The sequence below is a fragment of the Pristiophorus japonicus genome, unplaced genomic scaffold (genome assembly GCF_044704955.1).
Source record: "Pristiophorus japonicus isolate sPriJap1 unplaced genomic scaffold, sPriJap1.hap1 HAP1_SCAFFOLD_912, whole genome shotgun sequence".
Classification (NCBI taxonomy): domain Eukaryota; kingdom Metazoa; phylum Chordata; class Chondrichthyes; family Pristiophoridae; genus Pristiophorus; species Pristiophorus japonicus.
In genome coordinates, this window is record NW_027254838.1 from 13,578 (window position 1) to 29,249 (window position 15,672).

At 54.0% G+C, this 15,672-nt stretch overlaps 1 protein-coding gene across 1 annotated transcript in view; it reads left to right on the plus strand.

The window, feature by feature from the left end:
• Positions 1 to 15,672, plus strand: part of LOC139257835 (myocardin-like) — a 65,271-nt gene that overhangs the window by 12,738 nt on the left and 36,861 nt on the right. Inside the window, exons 3-4 of the mRNA XM_070874638.1 lie at positions 619 to 744; positions 5,141 to 5,391. Of these exons, the coding sequence (XP_070730739.1) occupies positions 619 to 744; positions 5,141 to 5,391 (377 nt within the window). The remainder of the gene's footprint in view (positions 1 to 618; positions 745 to 5,140; positions 5,392 to 15,672) is intronic.

The following is a 15,672-nucleotide window of genomic DNA, read 5'->3' on the forward strand; positions in this document are numbered from 1 at the left end:
TTGAACAGGAGGATGAGAATTGTAGGGGCTGGAGGAGATAGGGAGGGGGCGAGGGAGGGATTTGAACAGGAGGATGAGAATTGTCGGGGCTGGAGGGGGTTACAGAGATAGGGAGGGGGGGCGAGGGAGGGATTTGAACGGGAGGATGGGAATTGTAGGGGCTGGAGGAGATAGGGAGGGGGCGAGGGAGGGATTTGAACAGGAGGATGAGAATTGTAGGGGCTGGAGGAGGTTGCAGAGATAGGGAGGGAACGAGGGGCCATGGAGGGATTTAAGGATGATGGGGAAGTGGAGCTGGGTCCATGATCGGATCAGGCCGCGATGGTATTAAATGGCGGAGCAGGGCTCGAGGGGCCGAATGGCCGACTCCTGGCTCCTATTTCTTCGGTTCTGATTTGGACTTGACGTGGTCCCAAAAAGAGACGACCATGACCATCTTCGAATCCCCCCCCCCCCGACTCGAGCCCTTTGACCCTTGGCTGAAAAGCGGGCGGACATTGTGGGCGGGGATATTTGGCCGAGCGAGATACCCCCCTGCCTCCCTCGACCGAACGGCCAACAGGTGGATAAAAGGCGCCCTTCTAACTGCGTTGTCTTGTCCGACCTTTCCACACGCAGTGTTCCCTGGGGCTGAAGCACCGCCGAGACTTCAGCACATCGGTCCCGGAGCCGGTGGGAGAGACCAAGATCGTGGCAAGCAACGGGCAGCTCGTGCCCATATTGCCCGTTCCAACGGTACCCACCGTAAGTGTTATACCTTCAGTCCAGCTCACGTGCACGCGCACACCCGAAAGATGGCACGGCACTCCGGAACTCGATAATTTGTACACGGCACGGGCTGCAGTGCCACGGTAGACCACAGGGTGGAGCTATATATACATTCCAATTACTTCTTCATTAAGGAGGGAGAGGCGTATCAAAATAATCGGCATCAGTCATCCATCGTAGGCGATCCCTCGGAATCGAGGAAGACTTGCTTCCACTCTTAACGTGAGCCCTCGGGTGGCTGAACCGTCCAATACGGGAGCCACAGTCCCTGTCGCAGGTGGGACAGATGGACGTTGAGGGAAGGGGAGGGTGGGACAGATAGACGTTGAGGGAAGGGGAGGGTGGGACAGATAGACGTTGAGGGAAGGGGAGGGTGGGACAGATAGACGTTGAGGGAAGGGGGAGGGTGGGACAGATAGACGTTGAGGGAAGGGGAGGGTGGGACAGATAGACGTTGAGGGAAGGGGGAGGGTGGGACAGATAGACGTTGAGGGAAGGGGGAGGGTGGGACAGATAGACGTTGAGGGAAGGGGAGGGTGGGACAGATAGACGTTGAGGGAAGGGGAGGGTGGGACAGATAGACGTTGAGGGAAGGGGGAGGGTGGGACAGATAGACGTTGAGGGAAGGGGAGGGTGGGACAGATAGACGTTGAGGGAAGGGGAGGGTGGGACAGATAGACGTTGAGGGAAGGGGAGGGTGGGACAGATAGACGTTGAGGGAAGGGGAGGGTGGGACAGATAGACGTTGAGGGAAGGGGAGGGTGGGACAGATAGACGTTGAGGGAAGGGGAGGGTGGGACAGGTTTGCCGTACGCTGCCTTGCGCTTGCTTTCTGCGTGCTCGCAATTGGCGACGGGACTCGAGGTGCTCAGCGCCCTCCCGGATGCACTTCCTCCGCTCAGGGGCGGGACTGGTCTTTGGGCCCAGGGACTCCCAGGTGTCGGTGGGGAATGTTGCACTTTATCAGGGGAGGGGTGTGTGTCCCTTGTAACGTTCCCTCTGCCCACCTTGGGGCTCGCTGGCCCGTGAAGGAGTTCCGAGTAGAGCGCTCGCTTTGGGGAGTCTGGTGTTTGGGGGGGGAGACGTGCGGACAATGTGGGCCCTGCCCAGCGGAGCTGGTCGAGTGTGTGGTCAGTGCTTCGATGCTGGGGATGTCGGGCCTGGTCGAGGACGCTAACGTTGGTGCGTCTGTCCTCCCGGGGGGATTTGCAGGATCTCGCGGAGACAGCGTCGGTGGTATTTCTCCAGCGGCTCGAGGTGTCTGCTGTACACGGTCCGTGTCTCTGAGCCATACAGGAGGGCGGGTATCACTACAGCCCTGTAGACCATGAGCTGGGGGTGAGGTGTCTACTATACACGGTCCGTGTCTCTGGGCCATACAGGAGGGCGGGTATCACTACAGCCCTGTAGACCATGAGCTGGGGGTGAGGTGTCTACTGTACACGGTCCGTGTCTCTGAGCCGAACAGGAGGGCGGGTATCACTACAGCCCTGCAGACCCAGCACAGCACTGGCTGCAGTGCCACAGTAGTCCACAGGTGGAGCTATATATATTATACTTCTCCCTCCTTAATGAAGAAGTAATTATAACAAAATAGGCATCATACATAAGTTGCACGGTTATGCACAAATAAAAGATATGGACCTATTTTGCCACATTTACAAATCAAGCTTAACCACTTGTTTTCTGTTTCGAAGAAGATAACTTCGGTCTCGAAAAGAACCTTCCAAACATGGTGTTGAATTTTAACTCATTCGAGGCTGATCCTTGCAGCTTTTGCTTTCCCCGATTATCCCATTCTCATCGCCATTGTTATATCTTCAGTACAATTCACAAACACACGTAGAAACATAGAAACATAGAAAATAGGTGCTGGAGCAGGCCATTCGGCCCTTCTAGCCTGCACCGCCATTCAGTGAGTTCATGGCTGAACATGAAACTTCAGTACCCACTTCCTGCTTTCTCGCCATACCCCTTGATCCCCCGAGTAGTAAGGACTACATCACACACACACAACAGGAAGATGGCACAACACTCTAGCCAGGTGACCAGTCCCCTTTTTATTTGTACACCGCCCTGCCTGCAGTGCCACAGTTGTCTACTGGGTGGAGTTCTATATATTACAGTAAGGACCCCCACTTCCATTACAGTTCCGCCCCATAACCTATTTGCCCCGAGGGCTCTTTGCTTAAGAATTCACCGTAACGCAACACGTCGCGATTAATAACTGGCTGGTTTATCAGCAAAAGGTTTCACATACACACGCTCGAGGTTGCCAGTTCATCCGCTAGGCTCACGACTGCATACCTCAATACCCGAACCCAACAATGCAACAGCTCCACCAAACAGTGAGCATGCTCACCGGGGCATAGATTACAGATGGGGATAGTGTAGAGGGAGCTTTACTCTGTATCTAACCCCCTGTACCTGCCCTGGGAGTGTTTGATGGGACATTGTAGAGGGAGCTTTACTCTGTATCTAACCCCCTGTACCTGCCCTGGGAGTGTTTGATGGGACAGTGTAGAGGGAGCTTTACTCTGTATCTAACCCCCTGTACCTGCCCTGGGAGTGTTTGATGGGACAGTGTAGAGGGAGCTTTACTCTGTATCTAACCCCCTGTACCTGCCCTGGGAGTGTTTGATGGGACAGTGTGGAGGGAGCTTTACTCTGTATCTAACCCCCTGTACCTGCCCTGGGAGTGTTTGATGGGACAGTGTAGAGGGAGCTTTACTCTGTATCTAACCCCCTGTACCTGCCCTGGGAGTGTTTGATGGGACAGTGTAGAGGGAGCTTTACTCTGTATCTAACCCCCTTTACCTGCCCTGGGAGTGTTTGATGGGACAGTGTAGAGGGAGCTTTACTCTGAATCTAACCCCCTGTACCTGCCCTGAGAGTGTCTCCATAGACCTCAGTTAGACCACACTGGGAGCACTGTGCACAGTTCTGCTCTCCATATACCTGGATTAGACCACACTGGGAGCACCGTGCACAGTTCTGGTCTCCATATCCCTGGGTCAGACCACACTGGGAGCACCGTGCACAGTTCTGGTCTCCATATACCTGGGTTAGACCACACTTGGAGCACTGTGCACAGTTCTGGTCTCCATATCCCTGGGTCAGACCACACTGGGAGCTCCGTGCACAGTTCTGGTCTCCATATACCTGGGTTAGACCACACTGGGAGCACCGTGCACAGGTCTGGTCTCCATACACCTGGGTTAGACCACACTTGGAGCACCGTGCACAGTTCTGGTCTCCATACACCTGGGTTAGACCACACTGGGAGCACTGTGCACAGTTCTGGTCTCCATACACCTGGGTTAGGCCACACTGGGAGCTCCGTGCACAGTTCTGGTCTCCATATACCTGGGTTAGACCACACTGGGAGCACCGTGCACAGGTCTGGTCTCCATACACCTGGGTTAGACCACACTGGGAGCACCGTGCACAGGTCTGGTCTCCATACACCTGGGTTAGACCACACTGGGAGCACCGTGCACAGTCCTGGTCTCCATACACCTGGGTTAGACCACACTTGGAGCACCGTGCACAGTTCTGCTCTCCATACACCTGGGTTAGACCACACTGGGAGCACCGTGCACAGTCCTGGTCTCCATACACCTGGGTTAGACCACACATGGAGCACCGTGCACAGTTCTGCTCTCCATACACCTGGGTTCGACCACACTGGGAGCACCGTGCACAGTTCTGGTCTCCATATACCTGGGTTAGACCACACTGGGAGCACCGTGCACAGTTCTGGTCTCCATACACCTGGGTTAGACCACACTTGGAGCACCGTGCACAGTTCTGGTCTCCATACACCTGGGTTAGGCCACACTGGGAGCTCCGTGCACAGTTCTGGTCTCCATACACCTGGGTTAGACCACACTTGGAGCACCGTGCACAGTTCTGGTCTCCATACACCTGGGTTAGACCACACTGGGAGCACCGTGCACAGTTCTGCTCTCCATATACCTGGATTAGACCACACTGGGAGCACCGTGCACAGGTCTGGTCTCCATATCCCTGGGTTAGGCCACACTGGGAGCACCGTGCACAGTTCTGGTCTCCATACACCTGGGTTAGACCACACTGGGAGCTCCGTGCACAGTTCTGCTCTCCATATACCTGGGTTAGACCACACTGGGAGCACCGTGCACAGTCCTGGTCTCCATACACCTGGGTTAGACCACACTGGGAGCACTGTGCACCGTTCTGCTCTCCATACACCTGGGTTAGACCACACTTGGAGCACCGTGCACAGTTCTGCTCTCCATACGCCCGCGTACGTTGAACGCGGTGCGCGAACGCAGGTAGTTATGTCCGAGCTGCCTTGGGGACTAAGGTTCGAGACCATTCTCCCTTCCAGGGCCTCCAGCGAGTCTCGGATGGGGCCAAACCCCAACGGCAGAAGAAAGCAAAAGACCCCAAGCCCAAGGTGAAGAAGCTGAAATACCACCAGTACATCCCGCCCGACCAGAAGGCCGAGAAGAGCCCAATCGCCATGGATGCGGCCTACTCGCGGCTTCTCCAGCAACAGCAGATATTCCTCCAACTGCAAATTCTCAACCAGCAGCAGCAATCGTTCAGCTTCCAGACCATCCAGCCGGGGACCCCGGGGTGAGTACAGGGGGCGAACGGTGTCGGGGAGATGGGGGGCGGGGGGCAGGAAGCAGTTATAGAAACATAGGAAATAGGAGCAGGAGCCGGCCATTCGGCCCTTCGAGCCTGCACCATTCAATACGGTCACGGGCCTACCCTCGATCTCAACACCATATTCCCGCTTTCCCCCCCAGACCCCTTGACGCCTTGTGTGTCTAGAAATCTATCTATCGCCCTCGTAAATATATTCAGTGACTTGGCCGCCACAGTCTTCTGTGGTGGAGAATTCCACAGGTTCACCAGTCTCTGAGTGAAGACCTTTCTCCTCATCTCGCTCCTAAATTTCCTACCCCTGTATCCCGAGACTGCGTGAGCCCTTGTTCTAGACTTCCCAGCCCCCCGGGAAAACATCCTCCCCCCGCATCCAGTCTGTCCAACCCCCCCGTCAGAATTTGATACCTTTCAATGAGATCCCCCTCTCGTTCTTCTAAACTCCAGTCGACCCAATCTCTCCTCGTACGGCAAGTCCTGCCCTCCCGGGAATCAGTCTGGTGAACCTTCGCTGCATTCCCTCTATGGCAAGTGTATCCTTCCTTGGGTAAGGAGACCAAAACTGCTCACAATACTCCAGGTGTGGTCTCACCAAGGCCCCTGTGTAACTGCAGTAAGACCTCCTTGCTCCTGTACTCAAACCCTCTCGCAATGAAGGCCAACGTACCACTTAGAAACATAGAAACATAGAAAATAGGTGCAGGAGTAGGCCATTCGGCCCTTCTAGCCTGCACCGCCATTCAATGAGTTCATGGCTGAACATGCAACTTCAGTACCCCATTCCTGCTTTCTCGCCATACCCCTTGATCCCCCGAGTAGTAAGGACCTCATCTAACTCCTTTTTGAATATATTTAGTGAATTGGCCTCAACAACTTTCTGTGGTAGAGAATTCCACAGGTTCACCACTCTCTGGGTGAAGAAGTTCCTCCGCATCTCGGTCCTAAATGGCTTACCCCTTATCCTTAGACTGTGACCTCTGGTTCTGGACTTCCCCAACATTGGGAACATTCTTCCTGCATCTAACCTGTCTAACCCCGTCAGAATTTTAAATGTTTCTATGAGGTCCCCTCTCATTCTTCCTCACTGCTCGCTGCCCCTGCGTGTTGGCTTTCAATGACCGGTGTACAGGGACACCCAGGTCCCCTCTGTACATCGATACTTCCCAAGCGGTCACCGTTTCAATAATACTTTGTTCTTCTGTTTTTCTTACCAAAGTGGATAGTGAGGTGAGTGGGCAAATGCATGGCAGATGCGGTATAATGTGGATAAATGTGAGGTTATCCACTTTGGTGACAAAAACAGGAAGGCAGAATATTATCTGAATGGTGACAGATTAGGAAAAGGGGAGGTGCAACGAGACCCGGGTGTCATGGGACATCGGTCATTGAAAGTTGGCCATGCAGGTACAGCAGGCGGTGAAGAAGGCAAATGGTATGTTGGCCTTCATAGCGAGAGGATTTGAGTATAGGAGCAGGGAGGTCTTACTGCAGTTGTACAGGGCCTTGGTGAGGCCACACCTGGAATATTGTGTTCAGTTTTGGTCTCCTAATCTGAGGAAGGACATTCTTGCTATTGAGGGAGTGCAGCGAAGGTTCACCAGACTGATTCCCGGGATGGCTGGACTGACATATGAAGAAAGACTGGATCAACTGGGCTTGTATTCACTGGAGTTTAGAAGAACGAGAGGGGGATCTCATAGAAACATATCAAATTCTGACGGGACTGGACAGGTTTAGATGCAGGAAGAATGTTCCCGATGTTGGGGAAGTCCAGAACCAGGGCTCACACAGTCTAAGGATAAGGGGTAAGCCATTTAGGACCGAGATGAGGAGAAACTTCTTCACCCAGAGAATTGTGAACCTGTGGAATTCTCTACCACAGAAAGTTGTTGGGGGCCAGTTCGTTGGATATATTCAAAAGGGAGTTAGATGTGGCCCTTACGGCTAAAGGGATCAGGGGGGTATGGAGAGAAGGCAGGAGTGGGGTACTGAAGTTGCATGATCAGTCATGATCATATTGAATGGTGGGGCAGGCTCGAAGGACCCAATGGCCTGCTCCTGCACCTATTTTCTATGTTTCTAGGTTTCACATTTATCCACATTAAACTGCATCTGCCATGTGTTTGCCCACGTCCTCAATCTATCTAAATCGCCTTATACAAAGTTGTCAGAAAAAGTAACAAGCCTGACGATTGGGAGCAGTTTAGAATTCAGCCAAAAAAAGGACCAGGAGAATGATTAAGAGGGGAAAAGTAGGGTCTGAGAGTATACGTGCATATAACATAAAAAACGACTGTAAAAATTTCTGCAAGTACGTAAAAAGATAAAGATTAGTGAAGACAAATGTAGGTCCTATGCAGACAGAAACAGGAGAATTTGTAATCGGGAACAAGGAAATGGCAGAACAATTAAATACTTCGGTTCTGTCTTCTCGGAAGAGAATACAAACATCGTCCCAGAAATCCTAGGGAACCAAGGGTCTCGTGAGCAAGAGGAATCAAAGGAAATTATAATCAGTAAGAAAACAGTGCTGGAGAAAATAACGGGACTGAAGGCCGATAAATCCCCAGGGCCAGATAGAAACATAGAAACATAGAAAATAGATGCAGGAGCAGGCCATTGGGCCCTTCGAGCCTGCCCCCCGCCATTCGGCCCTTCGAGCCTGCCCCCACCATTCAATATGATCATGGCTGATCATTCCCTCAGTACCCTACTCCTGCCTTCTCTCCATACCCCCCTGATCCCTTTAGCCGTAAGGGCCACATCTAACTCCCTTTTGAATATATTTAGTGAACTGGCCCCCAACAACTTTCTGTGGTAGAGAATTCCACAGGTTCACAATTCTCTGGGTGAAGAAGTTTCTCCTCATCTCGGTCCTAAATGGCTTACCCCTTATCCTTAGACTGTGTGAGCCCCTGGTTCTGGACTTCCCCAACATCGGGAGCATTCTTCCTGCCTCTAAACCTGTCCAGTCCCCGTCAGAATTTTATATGTTTCTATGAGATCCCCCCCCTCATTCTTCTAAACTCCAGTGAACATAAGCCCAGTCGATCCAGTCTTTCTTCATATGTCAGTCCTGCCATCCCGGGAATCAGTCTGGTGAACCTTCGCTGCACTCCCTCAATAGCAAGAATGTCCTTCCTCAGGTTAGGAGACCAAAACTGAGCACAATATTCCAGGTGTGGCCTCACCAAGGCCCTGTACAACTGCAGTAAGACCTCCCTGCTCCTATACTCAAATCCCCTCGCGATGAAGGCCAACATGATTTGCATCCCAGAGTACTAAAAGAGATAGGCATCGAAATACTAGATTCATTCCAAAATTCAATAGATTTATTTTTGTAACTGGAAGGATGTTTACAGTGGGGCTCCGCAGGGCACAGTACTGGGACCCTTGCTTTTTGTAGTCGACATCAATGATCTAGCTTTGAATACACGGAGTATAATTAAGAAGTTTGCAAACGACACTAAAATTGGCTGTGTGGTTGATAATGACGAGGAAAGTCATGGGCTGCAGGAGGATAGCAATCGACTGGTCAGGTGGGCAGAGGAGGGGCAAATGGAATTTAATTCAGAGAAGTGTGAGGTGACGCACTTTGGGAGGGCTTGTAAGGAAAGGGTAAACCCATTAAGCGGTAGGCCACTTAATAGTGTAGAGGAACGGAGGTACCTTGGAGTGCTTGTCCACAGATCCCTGAAGGTAGCAGGCCGGGTGGATAAGGTGGTTAAGAAGGCACACGGAATGCTTGCCTTTATTAGCCGTAGCGTAGAAGACAAGAGCAGGGAGGGTTATGCTTAAATGGTATAATACTTTGGTTAGGCCACAGCTGGAGTACTGCGTGCAGTTCTGGTCGCCGTATTCCAGGAAGGACAAGATTGCACTGGAGAGGGTGCAGAGGAGATTTATCAGGATGTTGCACTGGAGAGGGTACAGAGGAGATTTACCCGGATGATGCACTGGAGCGGGTACAGAGGAGATTTACCAGGATGTTGCACTGGAGAGGGTACAGAGGAGATTTACCTGGATGTTGCACTGGAGAGGGTACAGAGGAGATTTACCAGGATGTTGCACTGGAGAGGGTACAGAGGAGATTTACCAGGATGTTGCACTGGAGAGGGTACAGAGGAGATTTACCAGGATGTTGCACTGGAGAGGGTACAGAGGAGATTTACCAGGATGTTGCACTAGAGAGGGTACAGAGGAGATTTACCAGAATGTTGCACTGGAGAGGGTACAGAGGGGATTTACCAGGATGTTGCACTGGAGAGGGTACAGAGGAGATTTACCAGGATGTTGCACTAGAGAGGGTACAGAGGAGATTTACCAGGATGTTGCACTAGAGAGGGTACAGAGGAGATTTACCAGGATGTTGCACTGGAGAGGGTACAGAGGAGATTTACCAGGATGTTGCACTGGAGAGGGTACAGAGGAGATTTACCAGGATGTTACACTGGAGAGGGTACAGAGGAGATTTACCAGGATGTTGCACTGGAGAGGGTACAGAGGAGATTTACCAGGATGTTGCACTGGAGAGAGTACAGAGGAGATTTACCAGGATGTTGCACTAGAGAGGGTACAGAGGAGATTTACCAGGATGTTGCACTGGAGAGGGTACAGAGGAGATTTACCAGGATGTTACACTGGAGAGGGTGCAGAGGAGATTTACCAGGATGTTGCACTGGAGAGGGTACAGAGGAGATTTACCAGGATGTTGCCTGGAATGGAGAATCTGTTGTGAGCACCGATTGGATCGGCTGGGTTTGTTCTCATTGGAACAGAGCAGGTTGAGAGGAGACCTCATTGAGGTGTACAAAACTCTGAGGGGGCCTGGCTGGAGTGGATAGCAGGGAGCCTATTTCTCTTGGTGGAGAGGTCTATCACGAGGGGGTACAGTTTCAAGGTGGTTGGTGGATGGTTTAGAGGGCGGGGGGTGGGGTGCGGTGCTTCTTAATGCAGAGGGTTGTGGGGGTCTGGAACTCGCTGCTCGGAAGAGGGGTGAATGCAGAAACCCTCACCACTTTTAAAATGTAACATTTCCAAATTTGCTGACAACACAAAACTCGGTGGGGTTGTGAGGTGGATACATGGACGCTACAAGGGTGATTTAGTTAGGTTTGAGTGAGTGGGCAAGCCCGCGGCAGATACAGTTTAACGGGGATAAATGTGAAGTTATCCACTTTGCTCGGAAAAACACACGGACAAAGTATTATTGAAACGGTGACGGCTTGGGGAAGTGTCGATGTACAGAGGGGACCTGGGTGTCCTTGTACACCGGCCATTGAAAGCCAACACGCAGGGGCAGCGAGCAGTGAGGAAGGCAAGTGGTCCGTTGGCCTTCATTGCGAGAGGGTTTGAGTACAGGAGCAGGGAGGTCTTACTGCAGTTACACAGGGGCCTCGGTGAGACCGCACCTGGAGTACTGTGAGCAGTTCTGGTCTCCTTACCTGATAAGAACAGAAGAACATCAGAAACAGGAGCAGGAGTCGGCCATTCGGCCCCTCGAGCCCTGCTCCGCCATTTAATACGATCGTGGCCTGATCCGATCATGGACTCAGCTCCACTTCCCTGCCCGTCCCCTTATCGGTTAAGAAACTGTCTATCTCTGTCTTAAATATATTCAATGTCCCGGCTTCCACAGCTCTCTGAGGCAGCGAGTTCCACAGATTTACGAGAAGAAATTCCTCCTCATCTCAGTTTTAAATGGGCGGCCCCTTATTCTAAGACCACGCCCCCTAGTTCTAGTCTCCCCCATCAGTGGGAACATCCTCTCTGCATCCACCTTGTCGAGCCCCCCCCTCATAATCTGATACGTTTCTCATTCTTCTGAACTCCAATGAGTAGAGGCCCAACCTCCTCAACCTTTCCTCATAAGCCAACCCCCTCATCCCCGGAATCGACCGAGTGAACCTTCTCTGAACTGCCTCCAAAGCAAAGTGTGTCCTTTGGTAAATACGGAGAGCAAAACTGTGCACGCAGTACTCCAGGTGTGGCCTCACCAATACCCTGTGTAACTGGAGCAAGACTTCCCTGCTTTTATACTCCATCCCCCTTTGCAATAAAGGCCAAGATACCATTGGCCCTTCCTGATCACTTGCTGTACCTGCGTACTAACCTTTTGTGTTTCATGTACAAGTAACCCCCAGGTCCCGCTGTACTGCCGCACTTGGCCTTTATTGCGAGAGGGATTGAGTACAGGGGCAAGGAGGTCTTACTGCAGTTACACATGGGCCTCGGTGAGACCGCACCTGGAGTACTGTGAGCAGTTCGGGTCTCCTTACCTAAGGAAGGATAGACTTGCCACAGAGGGAGTGCAGCGAAGGTTCACCAGACTGATTCCTGGGAGGGCAGGACTTGCCGTACGAGGAGAGATTGGGTCGACTGGGCCTGTATTCACTGGAGTTTAGAAGAACGAGAGGGGGATCTCATTGAAACGGATCAAATTCTGATGGGGGTTGGACAGACTGGATGCGGGGAGGATGTTTCCCCGGGGGGGGCTGGGAAGTCTAGAACAAGGGCTCTCACAGTCTCGGGATACAGGGTCGGAAATTTAGGACCGAGATGAGGAGAAAGGTCTTCACTCAGGAGGGAGGTGAACCTGTGGAATTCTCCACCACAGAAGGCCAAGTCACTGAATATATTTAAGAGGGCGATAGTTAGATTTCGAGACACAAAAGGCATCAAGGGGTCTGGGGAGAAAGGGGGAATATGGTGCTGAGATAGAGGGTCAGCCCATGATCGTATTGAATGGCGGTGTGGATTCGAGGGGCCGAATGGCCTACCACTGCCTCTATTTTCTATGTTTCTACGGCGCTGTCGGAGGGGCAGTACTGAGGGAGTGCCGCACTGTCGGAGGGTCAGTACTGAGGGAGCGCCGCACTGTCGGAGGGGCGGTACTGAGGGAGTGCCGTACTGCGCTGTCGGAGGGGCAGTACTGAGGGAGTGCCGTACTGTCGGAGGGGCAGTACTGAGGGAGTGTCGTACTGTCGGAGGGGCAGTACTGAGGGAGTGCCGTACTGTCGGAGGGGCAGTACTGAGGGAGCGCCGTGCTGCGCTGTCGGAGGGGCAGTACTGAGGGAGTGAACACTCGTGGAGCCAACGCGTCTTCGTTCCAGGGACTGACCGTGAAGATGATGATGACCTGCACCGTCCAATTTAACCTGACCACCCCGTCGTCCGGAAAACTCCCTTATCCGGCACAGGCCAGGTCCCGAGCGGTCGTCACCATCATCATCATCACCGGCCGTCCCTCGGAACCGAGGAAGACTCGCTCCCACTCTAACTCGAGTTCTCGGGCGGCTGAACAGTCCAATACGGGAACCACATTCCCTGTCACGGGGTGGGACAGATAGACGTTGAGGGAAGGGGAGGGTGGGACAGATAGACGTTGAGGGAAGGGGAGGGTGGGACAGATAGACGTTGAGGGAAAGGGGAGGGTGGGACAGAGAGACGTTGAGGGAAGGGGGAGGGTGGGACAGATAGACGTTGAGGGAAGGGGAGGGTGGGACAGATAGACGTTGAGGGAAGGGGAGGGTGGGACAGATAGACGTTGAGGGAAGGGGAGGGTGGGACAGATAGACGTTGAGGGAAGGGGAGAGTGGGACAGAGAGACGTTGAGTAAAGGGGAGGGTGAGACAGATGGACGTTGAGGGAAAGGGGAGGGTGGGACAGATAGACGTTGAGGGAAGGGGAGGGTGGGACAGATAGACGTTGAGGGAAAGGGGAGGGTGGGACAGATAGACGTTGAGGGAAAGGGGACGGTGGGACAGATAGACGTTGAGGGAAGGGGAGGGTGGGACAGATAGACGTTGAGGGAAGGGGAGAGTGGGACAGATAGACGTTGAGGGAAAGGGGAGGGTGGGACAGATAGACGTTGAGGGAAGGGGAGGGTGGGACAGATAGACGTTGAGGGAAGGGGAGGGTGGGACAGATAGACGTTGAGGGAAGGGGAGGGTGGGACTGGTTTGCCGCACGCTCCTTCCGCTGCCTTGCGCTTGCTTTCTGCGTGCTCGCAATTGGCGACGAGACTCGAGGTGCTCAGCGCCCTCCCGGATGCACTCCCTCCACTCGGGGCGGACTGGTCTTTGGGCCAGGGACTCCCAGGTGTCGGTGGGGGATGTTGCACTTTATCAGGGGAGGGATGTGTCCCTCGTAACGTTTCCTCTGCCCCACCTTGGGCTCGCTTGCCCGTGAAGGAGTTCAGAGTAGAGCGCTCGCTTTGGGAGTCTCGTGTCGGGCGACCACACTCCATTATGCAACACAGTATGTAAGCTGTTCATTGGTCTTGAACTACACATAATCGTACCATTAACCGACAAGGGAATAAGGGGTTATGGGGAGCGGGCAGGAAAGTGGAGCTGAGTCCATGATCGGATCATGGATAGGTGATCCAAAACTCGGCTGCCCCCGTGTCCTAACTCACACCCAGTCCCGCTCACCCATCACCCCCTGTGCTCACTGACCCGTGTCCTAACTCACACCCAGTCCCACTCACCCATCACCCCCTGTGCTCACTGACCCGTGTCCTAACTCACACCCAGTCCCACTCACCCATCACCCCCTGTGCTCACTGACCCCGTGTCCTAACTCGCACCCAGTCCCACTCACCCATCACCCCCTGTGCTCACTGACCCCGTGTCCTAACTCACACCCAGTCCCACTCACCCATCACCCCCTGTGCTCACTGACCCGTGTCCTAACTCACACCCAGTCCCACTCACCCATCACCCCCTGTGCTCACTGACCCCGTGTCCTAACTCGCACCCAGTCCCACTCACCCATCACCCCCTGTGCTCACTGACCCGTGTCCTAACTCACACCCAGTCCCACTCACCCATCACCCCCTGTGCTCACTGACCCCGTGTCCTAACTCACACCCAGTCCCACTCACCCATCACCCCCTGTGCTCACTGACCCCGTGTCCTAACTCACACCCAGTCCCACTCACCCATCACCCCCTGTGCCCCGTGTCCTAACTCACACCCAGTCCCACTCACCCATCACCCCCTGTGCTCACTGACCCGTGTCCTAACTCACACCCAGTCCCACTCACCCATCACCCCCTGTGCTCACTGTCCCCGTGTGCTAACTCACACCCAGTCCCACTCACCCATCACCCCCTGTGCTCACTGACCCGTGTCCTAACTCACACCCAGTCCCACTCACCCATCACCCCCTGTGCTCACTGTCCCGTGTCCTAACTCACACCCAGTCCCACTCACCCATCACCCCCTGTGCTCACTGACCCGTGTCCTAACTCACACCCAGTCCCACTCACCCATCACCCCCTGTGCTCACTGCCCCGTGTCCTAACTCACACCCAGTCCCACTCACCCATCACCCCCTGTGCTCACTGTCCCGTGTCCTAACTCACACCCAGTCCCACTCACCCATCACCCCCTGTGCTCACTGACCCGTGTCCTAACTCACACCCAGTCCCACTCACCCATCACCCCCTGTGCTCACTGACCCGTGTCCTAACTCACACCCAGTCCCACTCACCCATCACCCCCTGTGTCCCGTGTCCTAACTCACACCCAGTCCCACTCACCCATCACCCCCTGTGCTCACTGCCCCGTTTCCTAACTCACACCCAGTCCCACTCACCCATCACCCTCTGTGCCCCGTGTCCTAACTCACACCCAGTCCCACTCACCCATCACCCCCTGTGCTCACTGCCCCGTGTCCTAACTCACACCCAGTCCCACTCACCTATCACCCACTGTGCTCACTGACCCCGTGTCCTAACTCACACCCAGTCCCACTCACCCATCACCCCCTGTGCTCACTGACCCCGTGTCCGAACTCACACCCAGTCCCACTCACCCATCACCCCCTGTGCTCACTGCCCCGTGTCCTAACTCACACCCAGTCCCACTCACCTATCACCCCCTGTGCTCACTGACCCCGTGTCCTAACTCACACCCAGTCCCACTCACCCATCACCCCCTGTGCTCACTGACCCCGTGTCCTAACTCACACCCAGTCCCACTCACCCATCACCCCCTGTGCTCACTGCCCCATGTCCTAACTCACACCCAGTCCCACTCACCCATCATCCCCTGTGCCCTGTGTCCTAACTCACACCCAGTCCCACTCACCCATCACCCCCTGTGCTCACTGCCCCGTGTCCTAACTCACACCCAGTCCCACTCACCCATCACCCACTGTGCTCACTGCCCCCGTGTCCTAACTCACACCCAGTGCCACTCACCCATCACCCCCTGTACCCCGTGTCCTAACTCACACCCA